General features: G+C 41.9%; 2 protein-coding genes across 4 annotated transcripts; both read right to left on the bottom strand.

The window, feature by feature from the left end:
• Nucleotides 1–823: 823 nt before the first annotated feature.
• On the bottom strand, nt 824–11512 carry SNRPG (small nuclear ribonucleoprotein polypeptide G). 2 transcript variants are annotated; one of them, XM_036088068.2, is made up of 4 exons: nt 11362–11512; nt 7311–7333; nt 6321–6445; nt 824–1017 (listed from the first exon to the last, which is right to left on the bottom strand). In XM_036088068.2, exons 1-4 carry the CDS (start codon nt 11391–11393, stop codon nt 967–969), a joined length of 231 nt encoding a protein of 76 aa, XP_035943961.1. In that variant the 5' UTR covers nt 11394–11512; the 3' UTR covers nt 824–966. The 2 variants fall into 2 exon arrangements, with proteins under 2 accessions (XP_035943961.1, XP_077912560.1); XM_078056434.1 differs by lacking the exon at nt 7311–7333 and having other exon boundaries at nt 11362–11498.
• Nucleotides 11513–12634: 1122 nt separating this feature from the next.
• On the bottom strand, nt 12635–17333 carry FAM136A (family with sequence similarity 136 member A). 2 transcript variants are annotated; one of them, XM_036088055.2, is made up of 3 exons: nt 17158–17333; nt 16119–16259; nt 12635–14127 (listed from the first exon to the last, which is right to left on the bottom strand). In XM_036088055.2, exons 1-3 carry the CDS (start codon nt 17242–17244, stop codon nt 13939–13941), a joined length of 417 nt encoding a protein of 138 aa, XP_035943948.1. In that variant the 5' UTR covers nt 17245–17333; the 3' UTR covers nt 12635–13938. The 2 variants fall into 2 exon arrangements, with proteins under 2 accessions (XP_035943948.1, XP_077912559.1); XM_078056433.1 differs by lacking the exon at nt 17158–17333 and adding an exon at nt 16677–17066.
• Nucleotides 17334–17373: the final 40 nt, after the last annotated feature.

Below are 17373 nucleotides of genomic sequence, written 5' to 3'. Positions count from 1 at the left end.
TAAAGAGCTGCTGGAGAAGGGAATAAAAATGTACTGCACTTGATACCAACTCTCTTTATTGTGATTAAGTTGGTTTGATCCCTCTAGCTATTCTTTGGCTGTAAACATTTTCTATAAAGAGGAAATAACGTTTTAGACATATATATATAAGCCATCCATTGTGTTCTGTTTTTCAAGTACCTTAGTCACCTCTGTATACCCCATTCTCTACAGTTTTAAAGTGATTCAAGATTTGTAGGCTTTTTACAAGATCACAAAAAGTACAGGCCTAAGCATTTGCTTGATAGGTTTCTTGAACATAGGTTTATGATACCACCATTTGCAATTTATCTTTCATCTGAGTTTGTGTGCCATAAAATTTATGACTTATGTGAATATGGGGAGGATTATAACTATTCTCTATACTCCACAAAGAACTATAGTACACTGGAATGTTTTTTTCTAGAGTTCTATTCTTATATTAAAAAATTTTCCCTGTGTATGTTCAAAATAAACAACTGTATCCTTACTTCCTGTGTTTTACTTCAACTGCACTATACTTGGAACGTAAATGTACTTGGAAAAAGTCAGTACATCAAAACTACAAGAGTTTCGAAAGTTGCAGTTAATGTTTCAGAAGAAACCCGCTCAGGTATGCAGGTTCTTTCCATTAGAAGATGGAAAAAAGGCATCCTTGCCATGCTTCACATTTAATCAGATTCTTCTATATTAATGCATAAAAGCTTCAGAACAAATCAATCTCAACCAGGAACAATTCACGTTAGAAAAAATTAGAATAAGAGCTAATACTCAATTTTCTACGTTCAGAATGTCTGAGAAAGCATTTTTGACTATTATAAAAGTTTATTTAACAAAAAAGTTCAGTATGAAAATGCACACGACCTGATTTTTATATTGTAGTAAAACAGGTACTATGGAGGGGACATGTGGAAGCAGGTGATTTCTTCTGATGAACACACCCATTGTTTATACTCGCTCCAAGGCTTCTAACATGATGATACTATTTCCTCGTATTACCTAAAAAGAAAATTTGAAAAGAACACAATTTATTTGACAGACATCAATGAAAGAATTTTCACAAATCATTAATGGGTTTTCAGTATTAAAGATCAGTTTGTGAGGCTTTTTTGGATACTAAATCTTAATCACGACAAGAAGCCAGGAAGCCCTTTTTAAGTAAGATGTATTTTCTAGATTTAACAAGACTAACAAGTACCTTTTGAGAACGCTAAGTCTCCAATGATTGATTTCTCACCTTTTAAACTGCAGTACTGAAATAACATACCCATCTCCGTCCCAAGGGATCCATAAGTCAATGGGAAAAATGTACAGTAGAATGTCAGTTTAGGGGTATAAGATCACTTAGGGAACAAACCAGGATGGAAATTGTTAAAAGTATGCTTTGTGAAGATGGCATTTTAGTTGGTCTTGAAAATGGGGTAGAATTTTGACAGGAAGATAGAACTCTAAACAAAATTGAGATGAAAAAGTGTAAGGGGATAAGGAAAGAATCTAATTTGAATGTAGTAAAAGGTTATTATGGGAAGTAGGAAACAGAGTTTGCAGCCAATCTTAGAAGGCCTCAAACACCAATGTTAAGGTACTTGAAAGACATCATGAAACCAATAATAAGCCAATGAAAATTTCATAGTCAAGGGAATAACCACTGTTCTGGCAATGTAAGAATGGGAGAGAGCTTATTAGGGGCAGGAAGAGAAGTTATGAAGAAAAGGCCCTAGGAGCACAGTGCCTAACATAGTAGCCATTCCATAAATGAAGATAAGGAAGGATCCTTATGAGCACAGGTGAAATGGCTGGTAACTGAGTTTAAGATGGGTAGAAAAATAAGTTAAACTAGAAGGCAAGGGGACTGTGAACATAAGGAACATAAAGGAACCCCCGGTGGAATGTAGGTCATACTACAGATCAGGTCAAGTAGAGCAGGAAAGGTGAAAGGACAGGAGGGTGATGAGAGGAAATAGTAGAAATGGAGGCATTCTGAATAAGATTCAAAGTAGAGCTATGCTTGTAGGCAACTGGAGTAAAAAAAACCCAAAAACCAAAACATTTTTTCTCCCCTTCATTCTATCTGCTCATTTATTTATTACATATACTGTTTATTCATTGTCTTCCTCACCCAAATGCCATTTTTATGAGGGCAGGTGCAATATCCCCAGTGCCTAAAGTGGTGGCAGGCACAGAGAGGGCTCAGTAAGCACCTGTTAAATAAACAAATGACCTTGCATGTTTACTGCAGCTGACAGAAGGGAAAGGAATATGACAGGTGGGACAGTGTCTTGGAGCCTGGCAGAGACAAACAGCAATGAGTATGATGAGAGGGTGGTGAAAAAGAGCAGCATGAAAGGAGAACAATGCCCTGAAGATGATGGGGACTGAGGGAGCCTACAGACTTTTATTCTTTCACTAAGTTAGGGATGGAAATGAAGAAAGCGAAACAACAGGCTTATCTAGTTCTCAGGGTTTTAATTCCTGGCTTATTTGCAACAGACGGTGAACATCAAATCTCATTGATTGAAGCATGAAAAACTACTAGCCTTCTTTCCTATCTCTCCCTTAACTGTGTCCATTTCTGACCCTAGAAAGTGGACGGTGGCAGAGAAGTTATTTCGGATAACTAAGATTTTCAGATCTGAGGCTTTTTTGGGGCATTATTAAAAAACAAAATACAACTGTGCCACTTTCATCAACATTTTCTAAAATAGGTATCGCACACGTCTTTACCTCCTCACGTAATACATGAAGTGAGGCTAGTGGGTGGACACCTCTGCTGTATAGTAATCTTCCTCTTTTCTCACTGTGTTTAGGCCTACTTCTCCAAATCAAACTGGAACCATCAGGTCCAGAATTCCATAGTGCTCCTTTTGTGCTTCAGTGCTAGTTTTTACAAAATGCTGTTCAGGCTTTTAGTCTATTGAAAGGGCACAGCTATCTAATAACAAATACAAACCTAAAATGGAACTACAGAACCACAAAGCTGGTAAGAACTCCTGAACTATGTAGCATCTTAATATAGATTTTTTTTTTTTTTAAAGATTATTTATTTATTTATTTATTTGACAGAGAGAGACACAGCGAGAGAGGGAACACAAGCAGGGGGAGTGGGAGAGGGAGAAGCAGGCCTCCTGCAGAGCAGGGAGCCCGATGCGGGGCTCGATCCCAGGACCCTGGGATCATGACCTGAGCCGAAGGCAGACGCTTAACGACTAAGCCACCCAGGCGCCCCAATATAGAATTTTTATTACATTCTTAGGGGAGCTCTGGGGTGGAATGAAATCTTAAAGGAATAAGAGAGGTGAGGCCACTGACAACTATGGGGATGTTTCAGAAGAGGCTGAGACATCATTAGGTAATTATCCAGCTGACAGATTCCTAATACAAACTACCTCCCCCTCAGAACACACATTTTTTTTTTTTTTTTAAGATTTATTTATTTTAGAGAGCACAGGTGGGAGGAGAGGGAGTCTTAAGCAGACTCTGTGCTGAGCATGGAACCCCATGCAGGGCTCAATCTTATGACCCTGAGATCACAACCTGAGCCAAAATCAAGAGCCAGACTTTAACTGACTGCGTCTCCCAGGCACCCCAGAACACACACATTCTTAATACTACTCTAAACATAACAGCATTAAGTCATTTCAATGGTCCCAGTGGGTCACTGACTTGGACAAGGGAATAGCAAAGCCAATGTAAGTCTCCTTTGCCAAACAACTTGTGAAAACAAAACCGTAACCTATTTTTCTTCCAACCTCAGAAAAAACATTCTTGTGTTTTCTTTAAAATGTCTTTTTTGGGGTGCCTGGGTGGCTCAGTTGGTTAAGCGACTGCCTTCGGCTCAGGTCATGTTCCTGGAGTCCTGGGATCGAGTCCCACGTCGGGCTCCTGGCTCAGCGGGGAGCCTGCTTCTCCCTCTGACTCTCTCCCCTCTCATGTTGTTTCTCACTCTCGCTCTCAAATAAATAAATAAAAAAAATCTCAAAAAAAAAAAAAGTCTTTTTATTCGGGGCACCTAGGTGACTCAGTTGGTTAAGTGTCCGACTCTTGCTTTCAGTTCAGGTCATGATCTCAGGGTCCTGAGATCAAGCCCTGTGGGAGCTCCACACTGGGTATGGAGCCTGCTTAAGATTCTCTCCCTCTCCCTCAGCCTCTTCCCCCTGCTCCCTATCTCTCAGAAAAAGTTTTTTTTTTTTTTTAAAGATTTTATTTATTTATCTGACAGAGAGAGACAGTGAGAGAGGGAACACAAGCAGGGGGAGCGGGAGAGGGAGAAGCAGGCTTCCCGCGGAGCAGGGAGCCTGACACGGGGCTCGATCCCAGGACCCTGGGATCATGACCTGAGCTGAAGGCAGACACTTAACGACTGAGCCACCCAGGCGCCCCAAAAGTTTTTTTATTAAGGACAATTAATATGTTGTCATTGTTCCGTTTTCTTTTTCTTAAAGATTTATTCAGTAGAAAGAGAGAGCACAAGTGCGCAGGTGGATGGGCAGAGGGAGAGAAGTAGACTCCCTGCTCAGCGGGGAGGCTGATGTGGGGCTTGACCTCATGACCCTGAGATCATGACCTGAGCCAAACACTTAACTGACTGAGCCACCCAGGCGCCCCCCCCATTATTTCATTTTCAAAGTGTTAACTCAGCTGCAAGAATTACTGCCTACTAATACAAACTTTTTTTTTTTTTTTGGTCACACGACAAGCATCAGAGGTGGAAGAGCCGACTGCCTAACGCAGTAAGTAGGTGCTCATAACCAATTTCTGTGTAAAGACTAAGCCCATTAAAATTTAGGGGGAAAATTTCGAGAAAGATCCATGATCTAGGTTCAATCCCTTCTTGGATAAAATTCCAAGAAGTGTCACACAATTCTCTGAAAAATTATCTTCCCAAATTAGAACTGACTTTTAGATATCAAAGTCCTTCTTCAATCTTTTTGGCAAATCTGCTGAGATATAAACTAAAAACCTAATTACCCCCTCTTAGAATGAAGATTACTGGATTTGTAAAAGGAAAGGCTAGAGAGAAATCTTGGGGGCGTGTGTGGGTTTTTAGAAGAAACTGGCTGATAATGATTTGCCCATAGTTTTATTCATTTTTCAACAGAAGCTCAAGGAGAACGTACCTGAAAGGAAGGTCCATTTGCATAAAACTTGGGGGGTGGGGTGGGAGTCTCATTTCAAGGGATTCTCTAAGCTATTTTTCCAGCCCAGACCATTGATTTGCTTTTCAAATGAAAATGCATTTCAAAGAAGCAATAACATACACCTTGGAAAAAGTGATTAAAAATTGTGAGGCAAAAAAAAAATCAAGGCTAACAATTAGGAACTCTTACCACCTTTTAGAGATCTTTATGCTCAGTGATTTGCTAAAGCGAAGTTGTCCTTTTTAATTTACTTTTCCCAAGAAACTTGGGACTTACTAACTTACTGGGTATATTCCTGTGCTGGACAAAGAGTGGGATTCAAAGCCTGGGTCTTGCTGACAAACATCAAAAACTTTTTCAGTAGTCACACCACCATGGACTAATGAATGTGGAAATGTTTGCTTCTATAATTAACTCAGTGTGTTTTTTTCCTATTTTCTTTCATGTGAATGGCTGTCACTGTGATCATCCCTTGCAACTTTTACCTTGGCCACTTTTAAATTTGGGTGCAATAAACCAGAAAATCTGGGTTAATTATACACACAATTAAAATCAAGAAGTATGATGGTAGACTAGCAGATTTGCATCACACGGACACTTGTTAGATAGGATCTACATTTTAGTAAGATCTTCTGGGAACTCATAAGCATGTTAAAATTGGGCATAATGAAGTACTGACTATAGGTCTCTATTATAAAGCTCAAAAATGGGGGCGCCTGGGTGGCTCAGTTGTTGAGCGTCTGCCTTCGGCTCAGGTCATGATCCCAGGGTCCTGGGATCAAGCCCCGCATCAGGCTCCCTGCTCTGTGGGAAGCCTGCTTCTCCCTCCCTCACTCCCCCTGCTGTGTTCCCTCTCGCTGTGTCTCTGTCAAATAAATAAATAAAATCTAAAAAAAAAAAAAAAGCCCAAAAATGATTTCCTACAGCTATTTCAAATCCAAGGACCTCAGAGCGTTCTGCATGAGATTCAGACCTAACCTATAGGTAACTAGGATACTATCACAGTTGAATGACTGCCATATGTTAAACTAAAAGGAAAATGGAAAGTCTAATCTTTGCTGTTATTTGCCTAATTTCAATTTAATCCAAGACTTTAATAGAAAGGAAGTTAATCCTTATTTCAAAATATGAAATCTCTAGGAGAAAGCTTCTATCTTTACTTACCACCATTCCAATATTGTTCTGTTGCCCACTAGTTGCCATCTCCACACATTCATCTATCACAAGATTCATAAACGGATCAAACCCCCGCAATATTCCTTGGACATGTCTGCCACCATTTAATTTCACTATAGAAAGGGAAAAAACAGTTTAATAAAACTGACCAATAAATATCAACTATTCATTAAAAATTAGGTGGAATTAAACCCAGGTACTTGAGAAATATAATCCTCTACCCTTACTATATGTCAAGCAGTGGGCTAAACATTTCACATTTACTTCCACATTTAAACTTACAAAAATCCAGGTGGGGGGATGGGTGAAATAGATGGGATTAAGGAGTGTACTTGTGATGAGCACCAGGTGTTGTATGGACGTGTTGAATCACTTATTGTACACCTGAAACTAATACAACACTGCATGTTAACTATTTTGGAATAAAAAAAGGTAAATACAAAATTATACTTACAAAAATCCTATCAAGTAGAATTATTCTAACTTTTCACGAGGGAACTAAAGTATAGAGCTTCTTAAAAACTGGTTCAAGGTTATACAGGTACTGTGGGCTAGAACCTGGATCCAAAGGGAAGGCTGCTTGCCTCTGAAGCCCAGGTCTTTAACCCCTATATCCTTCTAGCATTGTATAGGTCAGATTTTTAGTCCTGGTCCAAGTCCTTTGTTTTTAAAGGAAAAAATGTTGATACATTTTTAACTATCACAAAATAGGAAAATCCCATTAATTTTGTCTAAGTGAGGGAAGGCTTAAAGAAAATAATGAAAAGTCCAAAGTACTGTGCAATTTGTTAAATATCAGAAATTAGGCAAATAGAATTGTCTGGGTAGGATTTTGATAAACCTCCTTAATTAATGGGTGTGAATTAGAGGTTCTGTGTGATTTAAATTTTTATGAAGTTGCACCAAACATTATATACCGCCAAGACACATGTAGAAAGCAACTAATTAAAAACAAAACAAAAAACACAAGACACTTACATGACAATTTCTTGTCCATAAATCTGAAAAAGCGAAAAGGGGTACAAATTACATAAATGATTTAAAAATTTTATGCATAAGCACAAAAGTAGGTACAGTCAATATGATTTGCTAAAATTGCACAATAAAAATAATGAAATTTAAAATAGTAAAAAACTTGTACTGTTGTAGAGCAGGGAATAATAGGCTACCTCATTTAGCACTTACACAATGTAATTTGGGAAGGCGCAAAATAATAAATAAAAATGGAATGGATTTAGAATATATTAATGTACATCAAACTAAGTCTTTATATGATGTGAATTACCAAAACATTCTTGTTGTTCAATACTGACCTAATGTTTGATGACTAGATTTTATTATTTTGCTTTTTTGTTTTTTTTTTAAAGATTTTATTTAATGGGGTGCCTGGGTGGCTCAGTCGTTAAGCGTCTGCCTTCGGCTCAGGTCATGATCCCAGGGTCCTGGGATCAAGCCCCGCATCGGTCGGGCTTCCTGCTCCGGCGGCAAGCCTGCTTCTCCCTCTCCCAACTCCCCCTGCTTGTGTTCCCTCTCTCGCTGTCTGTCTCTCTGACAGCGAGAGAGGGCACAAGCAGGGGGATCAGCAGACAGATGGAGAAGCAGACTCCCTGCCAAGGAAGGAGCCTGATAGGGGACTCAATCCCAGGGCCCTGGGATCATGACCTGAGCAGAAGGCAGACATTTAACTGACTGAGCCACCCAGGAGTCCCTAGATTTTATTTTCTCAAAAAAGATTTTAAAATTATTTTTAAGTAATCTCTACAACCCAACATGGGGCTAACGCACAACCCTGAGATCAAGAGTCATATGCTCCACTGACTTGAGTCAGCCAGGCACCCTTGATGACTGGATTTTAGAGCCATAACAGAAAAACAAAGATTTGTTTATATTTTGGTTATTACCAAAACCGAAGTTGTGAGGAAACTAGAAGGTAATCAAACCATATCCAATTCAATAGCTATTTTACATTTGAGACAATAAGGAGTGTTGTTTTATTTAATATTAAGCATCACACTTAAGTGTTCAAGGTATTTCTCAACACATAAGTATTTTTTAGCAAAATAAATACATATTTTGAAGCTTTAAAAAATCTGAATTAAACAGGGAAATCCCATCTCAGCAGAGTATTATGGAAATATTAAGCCATGTAACCAAACCAGTTTTTACCCCTTCCAGTTACAGGCTAGGAAATATGAAATTACATGCAACTTTTAAAAGTTTATTTATTTGAGAGCGTGCGTGCGTGCACAAGTAGGGGAGGGGCAAAGGGAGAGAGTATTAAGCAGACTCTGTGCTGAGCGTGGAGACCGACAGGGGGCTCCATCTCACCACCCATGAGATCATGACCTGAGCTGAAACCAAGAGTGGGACGCTTAACCAACTGAGTCACCCAGGTGCCCCTGAAATTTCATGCAATTTTAATGTATAACATGTAATGGGAGAGTTTGGAGATAAGTAAGTAAGACACAGGCCTGGGGCACCTGGGTGGCACCTCGGTTGAGCACCTGACTTGGTTTGGCTCAGGTCATGATCTCAGGGTTGTGAGATGGAGCCCCAAGTAGGGCTCGGCACTCAGTATGGAGTCTGTTTGTCTCTCTCCCTCTCCCCTCACGTGAGCTCTCTAAAATAAATAAATAAAATCTTAAAAAAAAAAAAAAAAAAAGTAGTATGATATATAAAATAATCCATTTTAATAGGATATATTATATACAAGCAAATAAAACACACATGAACTTATTTAACCCTTATGATGACTTTGTAAGTTATATATTGTTATTACCACCATTTTATAGATGAAGAACTGAGGCTCAAAAAGATTAAGTAAATTGTTCAAAGTCACAGAGGAGGTGAGAAAGTTTGAGCAAACGCAAATGGTTCGGTTTGGCTGGAGAATGGGGGCACTCCATTAGTGTGTGCAATATTTGGCACTTGTAAGATTTCAGATGGAAGAGCTCAAATCCTGTGTCAAGAAGCCTAGACTTTAGGGCGCCTGGGTGGCTCAGTTGGTTAAGCGACTGCCTTCGGCTCAGGTCATGATCCTGGAGTCTCCGGATCGAGTCCCGCATCGGGCTCCCTGCTCAGCAGGGAGTCTGCTTCTCCCTCTGACCCTCCCCCCTCTCATGTGCTCTCTCTCGCTCTCTCATTCTCTCTCTCAAATAAATAAATAAAATCTTTAAAAAAAAAAAAAAAAAAAAGAAGCCTAGACTTTATCATTCAGTCAGTCATAAATTATTAGGGCATAGTCCAGTCATTGGCAAGACCACTGTGGCAGTGATTTTTAAGAGGTGGGATGGAGAATCTGGGTAGGTTTAGGTATCTCAACCTTGGCATATTAACATCTGGAGTCAGATAATTCTTTGTTGAAGGATGTCCAGTGCACTTACAATGTTTAGCAGCATCCCCAGCTTCTACTTACTAGATCCCTGCCAGTAGAACCAGACTCTCTCCCTCCCAGTTAATAACCATGAGTTAAGCTAAACCAGGAGGAGCATATAAAGAGTAAAAAATATCTGAGAAAGTAAAGGAAAAAAAAAATCTGAAGGTCATTTTGCAGGCAGGTCTCAAAGGATTTTACAATACATGAAATCTAGAGATGAGAAAAATATTAAAACTAGGTTCGTTCTCTGAAATTCTCAAACATCTGTAAAGAAAAAAAAGTATCTGTTAAGAAACAAAAAAGGAAGTCCAAGATTACAAGTAGACAATGTTCTTTCGTTAAAAAATAATTAGCATTTCACCAGTTCTTGAAGAATCCAGGGGATACTTCTAAGATTTTACCAGCTTGTCAGTAAAAGAATAAGTTTTAGATCAGCATTTTCAAAATAATTTCTATTTTTCCTAATGTTAGACTGATGATTAATAATTCTTTAAGAGATCCAACTAAAACATACACGGAGTTTTTGCATAAAAAATGGCTTTGATACAGATGTACATTTAAATGTAAAATTATTTTTTTTTAAAGATTCATTTTTTTGAGAGAGAGACCAGTGGGGAGGGGCAGAGGGAGAGACAAACACTAAGCAAGACTCCAAGCTGTGCTGAGAGCTCCACATGGGGCTGATCTCACCACCCTGCGATCACGACCTGAGCTGAACCCAAGTGTGCCACCTAGGTGCCCCTAAATGTAAAATTATTAAATACGACCTTTTCTTTAAGTCTGACTTCTCTATGAGGCTGGTAATAAGTGAACTATACACAGGCCAGCTGTTTCACAAATCGATTCCTGAAATCAATTTTTCATACTTTGTGCTATTCAACTACTGTGTGCAGAATTTTGGCATTACATGGTATAAACGAGATAGACAAATAATTAGGAGGCATCGAACATGTTAAGTTCAGTCAAGAGTGTTTGCGGAGGTTAAAGCTTTAAAGTAGGAAAATCCTGTTTTGAGTGGATTTTACTGGGTGCAGAAAAAAAAAATCCCTAGTTTTCTGATTAGAAAAATGAACGTTCTCACACAGCTCTGTTAACAGAGCGAGAGATCACATAACATTCAAGTTTAACTTCAGCACAAAAAAGCAAAAGAATGGGATTTCTAAATTAAAGCTCAAAGAAACAGCTACAAACACACTCTAAGATTAAGGTGGCTTTTGACTCCTCATCTACTATTAAACACTTCCATTCCGCCCATCTTCTTAGTTCTTTATAGAATTACTCTCCAGCCACTTTACTTAGAACTTAACGCTATTCAAGAAGTTCAACAAAGGATGGCATTCTAGGATCTCCAAGCAAGGAGAAAGAGCGAGAGGAAGAGCGTTGTGAGACGTGGGGCCGGGAGATGCACCCAAGAAGGCGAGACAGCAGAATAGAGGCATCTTTTCTGTCACTGGTAACCATGCCATGTCAACCAAGCCGAAACGAGACGTCGGCGCGGGCTTTAGGGCGCCGAGGCGCGAGACCCTGTCGGGTTCTCGGCGGCCTCGTGCCGGAACACGCACGCCAGGCACACTGCAGGAAATGGAGAGGATCTAAGGAACTCAAAGCACTCAAAGAAGCTGCCACTTGGACGCGGCCCTCTCACATACTTACTTTTTCAACTCGGGAGGGTGAGCTTTGCTCATGGTGTGCACTCCGCGAGCTCAAAGATGCCTCCAAACGGAATTCGTGGCGTCCCTCACGCTCCGGCGGTAGGCCCGGCGCTTCGCGTCTGACGTCACCGATCCCCCCGGCCAATCAAATGTCGGCTGATTTCACATTCTACCTCGCGATACTTTGGGGGCGCCTGAACTTATCGGTCTCGTGTTTCCGGTTGCGTCACCAGCGATTGGCCTAGATAGGGTTAGGGGTGGGCCAGTCGTCTTCTCAGTTCCGTTTCCTCGTTTGTAAAATTGACATAGCGGTTCGGTCTCTAACTTCTAGGCGAAACCGGTTTATCCCTCTCTTTGTGCACTGCTTTGGTTTTCTCCTTCATATATACTAAGTGAATATAGGTTCTGGAGTAGTAGGCCTCTAATAGTTCTTTGGTATGTATTCCCACATATTGTCACGCTAAGCCTAGGGTTCCAGTAACATCAATTAGTGACCTTTGGACACCAGAGAAGTAGGGTGATGTGGCCTCAGTTTCTAAGAATTTGAATCTAGAGCGCGGAAGTGCATTACCTATTGACAGCCCTCCAATTCTTGTAACACTGCCTCCAGAACCCTACTTGATGTGTCTTGCTCCTATATAAAAAACGTGAACGATCTCTAATATGAGATACTCTTGACTTGAAAATCAACCCAAGTGTAAAAAGTGATCTCCGACTTGTTCCCACTTAAGTTACCCAAAAGAGGCGAATACATATGTATGAATAAAATACAAATTGGGATTATAGAAGACTTAGGCCAAAATAGTAAAGCCTTGGTGATTCTAAGTAGGGGACGAGTCTCCACAATTCAATTCATTCCTAATGTTCAGGAATGGCTCTATTTAAATACTAATGATAGTAAAGACTTAAAACTCATCACATAGTTTATACTTTCTTGACACTCAAAATCCTAGACGTTGCATTTTCTCAAGAGGGATCATTAATTACCCTTTCCCTCTTGCTGTGTTTAGTTGAAGCTAGAGTCCTGAAATGGACACTGAAATTTTTTTTAGCCTTACAGTTTTTGTTTTTTTTTAATGAATGAACTTTAAGTCATAGCGCTGTAGCCTGCCCTCAGTTCTTCCCATTTACAATGAACCAGTCCTGCATCTGAATCATAGTTCATAAATAATTTTTACTCTTCATGACCTCTTAAGAAACTTATTTCACACACTACAAAGAGAAGCATCCTAAGAAGGTTATATATTCACTACCCAGACTAAGAAACATAATAGTGGAGGAAAAACTAAACCTTTATTTTTTAAAACTGAACCACTAGGAAAATATATCACAGCCTTGAAACACCAAACACAGGCTATATTATCATTTCAAGTAATAAGCTGGTAAAAAGACAGTAAGGTCCTTATCAAAATGAAAAGATGCTAGAACTGGGGCAGGAACACTGCTTGCTGCAAAGGCCCCAGGCAAAAGTGGTATTTGGTAATGGGGGGTTGCCCCTCTTTTCCTTTAAAGGAATCCCAGCTCACCCCTGATTGCCTACTTTTTCTCCTTTGACCTTCCTGTTGCCAAGGGATTGTCTCCATAGGGCTCTGTTATTTCAGGGGGCAAAATAAGCAATACTGAGTTTAGGCCTTCATTCCATTCTGTTCTATAAAAACCAGGTTCTTCCACATCCGGTATTTAATAACTCTCGTAATTAAGAAGACAATTCCTCCTTCAATGTTCATTCCTGGATACTGGTATATAGTGCAATAAAAACCCCCTTTCCCTTCAAGGGAGAGTGTCACTTCCGAGATTGTCTTGTTGCTCTTCTGCAGATAGCCTCAGGGCCCATCATGGCAGCCAGTGAGAGGGAAAGTCTGCTTCCCATACCCAGTGTAACATCGCTTGTCATATTTTCACACGGTCTCCTAGCTGAAAGATGTAATATATATTTCAAGAAATGTATATCCACATCTTGATGGCCAGGAACAGATATCCACAAGAACTGTTCAAAGTTCTTATCCGACTACCTCTCCCAACTCCACATCTTAAATCAACTTCATGCCCTTGTATATAAAACAAAACCAAGCAAAACAAAGACCCAGAAACCTTTTTTCCCTTCTAAATTAGTAACCTCGTGGATTTTGTTTTACAGCTTATAGAAAACGATTTGATGATCCTTCTGGTAAACAGGAGGTTGGCAACAAACAGAAACACCTCTGCTTACACCACCAGATCATAGGGAGGTTAGAGGAAACTGCCAGCCTGCTGGTAGCTGTGTACTGAGAAGAATCTGGTATCTTGGAGGGCTCTGGCTTGGTACAAAGGAATCCCTAGAGCCAGGACAAGCACGTGAAATTTAGGCTATCAAAAACTTTCCTGTGACCATCTCTAACCCAAATTTTAGCACCAGTTTTTTCCATTTCACTTTCTAGGGTTGAAACATAAAGGAACCAGTATCCAGAGGCAAGTGACACATGCCTCACACTTGCTGCCATCCTTAATTTCTTCATAAACTTCACTTAAAAGACCAAAACTCCCATTTCTTTTCAAATAGATTCCTGCTGTCAGCCCTGATGGCCAATTGCGAAGACTTCTATTTCCCAATGGACAAGAGAGACTCCTTCATCTTCTTGGTCATGGTCGGGATGAGGTGCATGTGGTCATCCACACACTTGGTCACACAACTCTCCAGCTGCCGTTTCACCTGAAGCTCTTTACTTCCCGCATCTATTGAATCTTTGGCTTTGTCATTGCAATGCATGGTGCATCGGGCCAGGCGGTCCTATGGCAAGAAGGAAGAGGGTAGAGAAGGCTGAAAGGCTGGCCTCCATTTACCAAGTGCTTACCATGTGCTAGGCCCCTTTCTACATATTTTGGCTTCACATATATAATCTTGATCAATTAAAGGGACACTATAGTGCAATTAATCAAGATTATCCTGACTGAAATAGAGGGTGGCACCAGGAGGGTCCAAAGCATGACAAGAAAGCAATGAATGATAGAATAAATTATACAGAAGCCCCCTGCAGAAGTGGGAAGTAACTAGAGGCTACCATTGGTCAGCTATAGTTAAGACTTATGAACATTTGGATTCTTTCATGTCTGTCCTTGCTACAGAAAAACACTCAAAAAATATTTATTGAGTATCTACTATGTGTCAGGTACTCTTCTAATGCTGGGGAATACAGCAATGAGTAAAACATTCTTGCCCTCACAGAACTTACATTCCAATGAGGGGAGTTAGACAAAATGAGGGGAGATGTTGAAGAAGCAGTTAGATATATGAATCTGAGTGAATCTGGTCTAGAGATATGAATGAATACAGGAGTTGTCAGCCTATAAACGATGTTTATAGCTATGAGACTAGAGAATGAAATCGAAAAAAGGTCCAAGGACAATGCTAGGCACTCCAATGCTCACAGGCTGGAGGGGAAAAGCAGGAAAGGAGGCCAAGAAAGGACGGCCAGGGAGAGAGGTGGGAAACCACAGAGTGAGGTGTCTTGGTGCCCAACTGAACAAACTGTTTCAGGAGGCAAGTGATCACTGCGTCAGTGATGCAGACAGGTTGAGTAAGATGAGGGATGAGAAATGACCACTGGATTTAGCTCCATGGAGGGGAGTGGCCAGCGCAGTTCTGGCGGAGTGGAAGAGTAAGTCTAATTAGAGAGGACTAAAAAGTGAACAGAAGGAGAAAGTTATATAGCAATTCAAGAATCAAAATGTCAAAGACCCTATTGATAAAATTAGCTGTCAAAATGAACACAAAGAAACCTCTGTGGGTTCAGGATCTTGGATAAGTTTGTCCTTCACAGTGTCAGTAATTTTGAAGAATTCCGTAGAGCAGAATGTAAAAATTGTACATTTGATACAATTTGTCCCATGTGAGCAGGATCTCAGGCTATGAAAAACTGGTTCAGAAGTGGGCTCTGCTTTCTCCAAGCTCTAGGAAGGTACAGTCATAGGAAGGGAATAAAATGAAGTTGTGGCTACCCTTTTCTCCAGAAAGAGATCCGGTGGGTACCTTTTGCTCTTAGTGACCTCAGAGGGGCTTGTGAGGAATACATCAATGAGTCAGCATTAGTAATACTTCATATAAATGACTGTTCTTTAGTGACACAGGAGCTGCCCTCTAGGTATAGCAAACGGGTGGTTCTGGGTGGGCAAGTCCACAACATGACGGCAGGATAATGTTCTAATCTGCACCTCTTTATGACTAGCCTACTTCACTTTCCTGGGGACTCTACTAGTTTAAGAATGAATTAATATGTGTCTTAGAAAGCTTTATACTATATGGTATATCTATTTCATGTCTATGGGGGGCAAAGGCTCTTGGTCATGAACTCCTTTTTTTTTTTTTTTTTAAAGATTTTATTTATTTGACAGAGAGAAACACAGCGAAAGAGGGAACACAAGCAGGGGGAGTGGGAGAGGGAGAAGCAGGCTTCCCGCCGAGCAGAGAGCCTGATGTGGGGCTCGATCCCAGGACGCTGGGATCATGACCTGAGCCGAAGGCAGACGCTTAACGACTGAGCCACCCAGGCGCCCCATGAACTCCTTTTTACATCATTTTTTCTATGGGGAATACTTATAGCACTCAACCTCCAGGAGTTTTCCCCCAAATTTCAAACCCTGTGAAGACTGGCTGGCCACAGGACTGTCACAAATGTTAAAAGAACCAAGACATTAGAGCCAAGAGTTTTGAACAAATGCTTGTCATCTCTTGCAAAAGAGCAACATCAAGGCCTGACGTCCTCTGCTTGGGATATTTCTCACCTGGAACTTCTCCAACTCACTGGTCACCAAGGCCTGGGCTTGAGCCAGAGGCGCATGGCAGCGTTCAATGCACTGATGAACCTGCTGCATGGAGGCCTGGCTGTCCTCACAGCAGCTGGCACTGCACCTGAACATGAGGCCCTGGGGAGGGAGGGCAGAGAGAGAGAGAGGTTAGGCAGGAAAGCTTCTGGGGCAGAGATAACCATGGAGTGCAACTGAGGAGCATCTATATTTGCACCTCTCCTAACAGACACCAAGAACCGAAAACCACAAATGGGAAAATTATCCCCGAAGCCTAGCAGAAGATTTCACGGCCTTCTTGCTGCCAACTCATTGGCACTTGGTGCATCGAAGGCTGGGGTGGACGGAGAAGGTGGAGGTGGGTCAGATGGAAGTCAAATTCTGAAAACCAGGTACCTATACCAGAGGGTTCAGAGGTCAGCAACCTAGTAATGTACTTTCCACCAGGGGGCAACCGATCCATTATCAATGACCCAAGAAGCACTACAACAGAAACCCCACAATTTGGTAAGGGAGGCAGGACCAACAGCCACATACCATTTAGGGGATCAAAGCACAACGGCATATAAAGCAGCACTGTGTGGAGCAGACACTAAAACGGGCATGACATGGCCACTGAGGAAGCCAAGCGCTTTTGCCTTTCCGGTGTTTCACCTTGGCCGTGCCCTTCCTGGGCCTCGGTCCGCTCACCTGCGGAAGGGGCAGCACAAGACAGGAAGGCGGGGGAGGCCGAACGCCTCACACTAGGGGCTTTCTAACGCTGGTCCAGGGTCTGACAGCCCCTCCCCGGAGCTGGCCTGGGGGGAAAACGGCTTCGCGCGTGGGGAGGGAGCACAGATTTCATTCGCTCGGCGGAAGCTCCAGGAGTTCTGAGGGTGAGAGGTGCTTCCGAGGGGGCCGCGGCGACCCCAGGGACGCCCCGACTCGGGTCTGCAGGGAGGCGGGCAGCGGCGCGCCGCGGCTGCGAGAAGGGAATCGCGGACTGCCGGGACTCCGCGCCATGACCCCCGCCCGCTACCTGCATCTTCCTGATGTTCTCTCTCTCCAGACTCTTCACCATGGAGTCCACCGCCTCCTGTACCCGCAGCTGCTGCATCTCCGCCATGGCGACCCCGCGCTGCACCCACTCCGCGCCGGCGCCCACATGGAGTCCCGCGCTCGGCCCGCCCCTTTTCTGCGGCTGCCAGGGTCACCGCCACGCTTCCCCGCCCACGCCGCCGCCTGGCGTCGGAGA

This window comes from Halichoerus grypus, chromosome 10 (genome assembly GCF_964656455.1).
Source record: "Halichoerus grypus chromosome 10, mHalGry1.hap1.1, whole genome shotgun sequence".
Lineage (NCBI taxonomy): Eukaryota > Metazoa > Chordata > Mammalia > Carnivora > Phocidae > Halichoerus > Halichoerus grypus.
This window is presented reverse-complemented; position numbering and strand designations above follow the sequence as displayed.

Excerpts from the sequence above, each read along its gene's own strand:
- SNRPG (XM_036088068.2), bottom strand. The coding sequence starts at position 11,393 with ATGAGCAAAGCTCACCCTCCCGAGTTGAAAAA. Across the intron at positions 7,334-11,361 it reads CACCCTCCCGAGTTGAAAAA|ATTTATGGACAAGAAATTGT; the intron begins GTAAGTATGTGA and ends TCGCTTTTTCAG. Across the intron at positions 6,446-7,310 it reads TATGGACAAGAAATTGTCAT|TGAAATTAAATGGTGGCAGA; the intron begins GTAAGTGTCTTG and ends CCCTTTCTATAG.
- FAM136A (XM_036088055.2), bottom strand. The coding sequence starts at position 17,244 with ATGGCGGAGATGCAGCAGCTGCGGGTACAGGAGGCGGTGGACTCCATG. Across the intron at positions 16,260-17,157 it reads AGAACATCAGGAAGATGCAG|GGCCTCATGTTCAGGTGCAG; the intron begins GTAGCGGGCGGG and ends CTCCCTCCCCAG. Across the intron at positions 14,128-16,118 it reads GTGAGTTGGAGAAGTTCCAG|GACCGCCTGGCCCGATGCAC; the intron begins GTGAGAAATATC and ends TTCTTGCCATAG.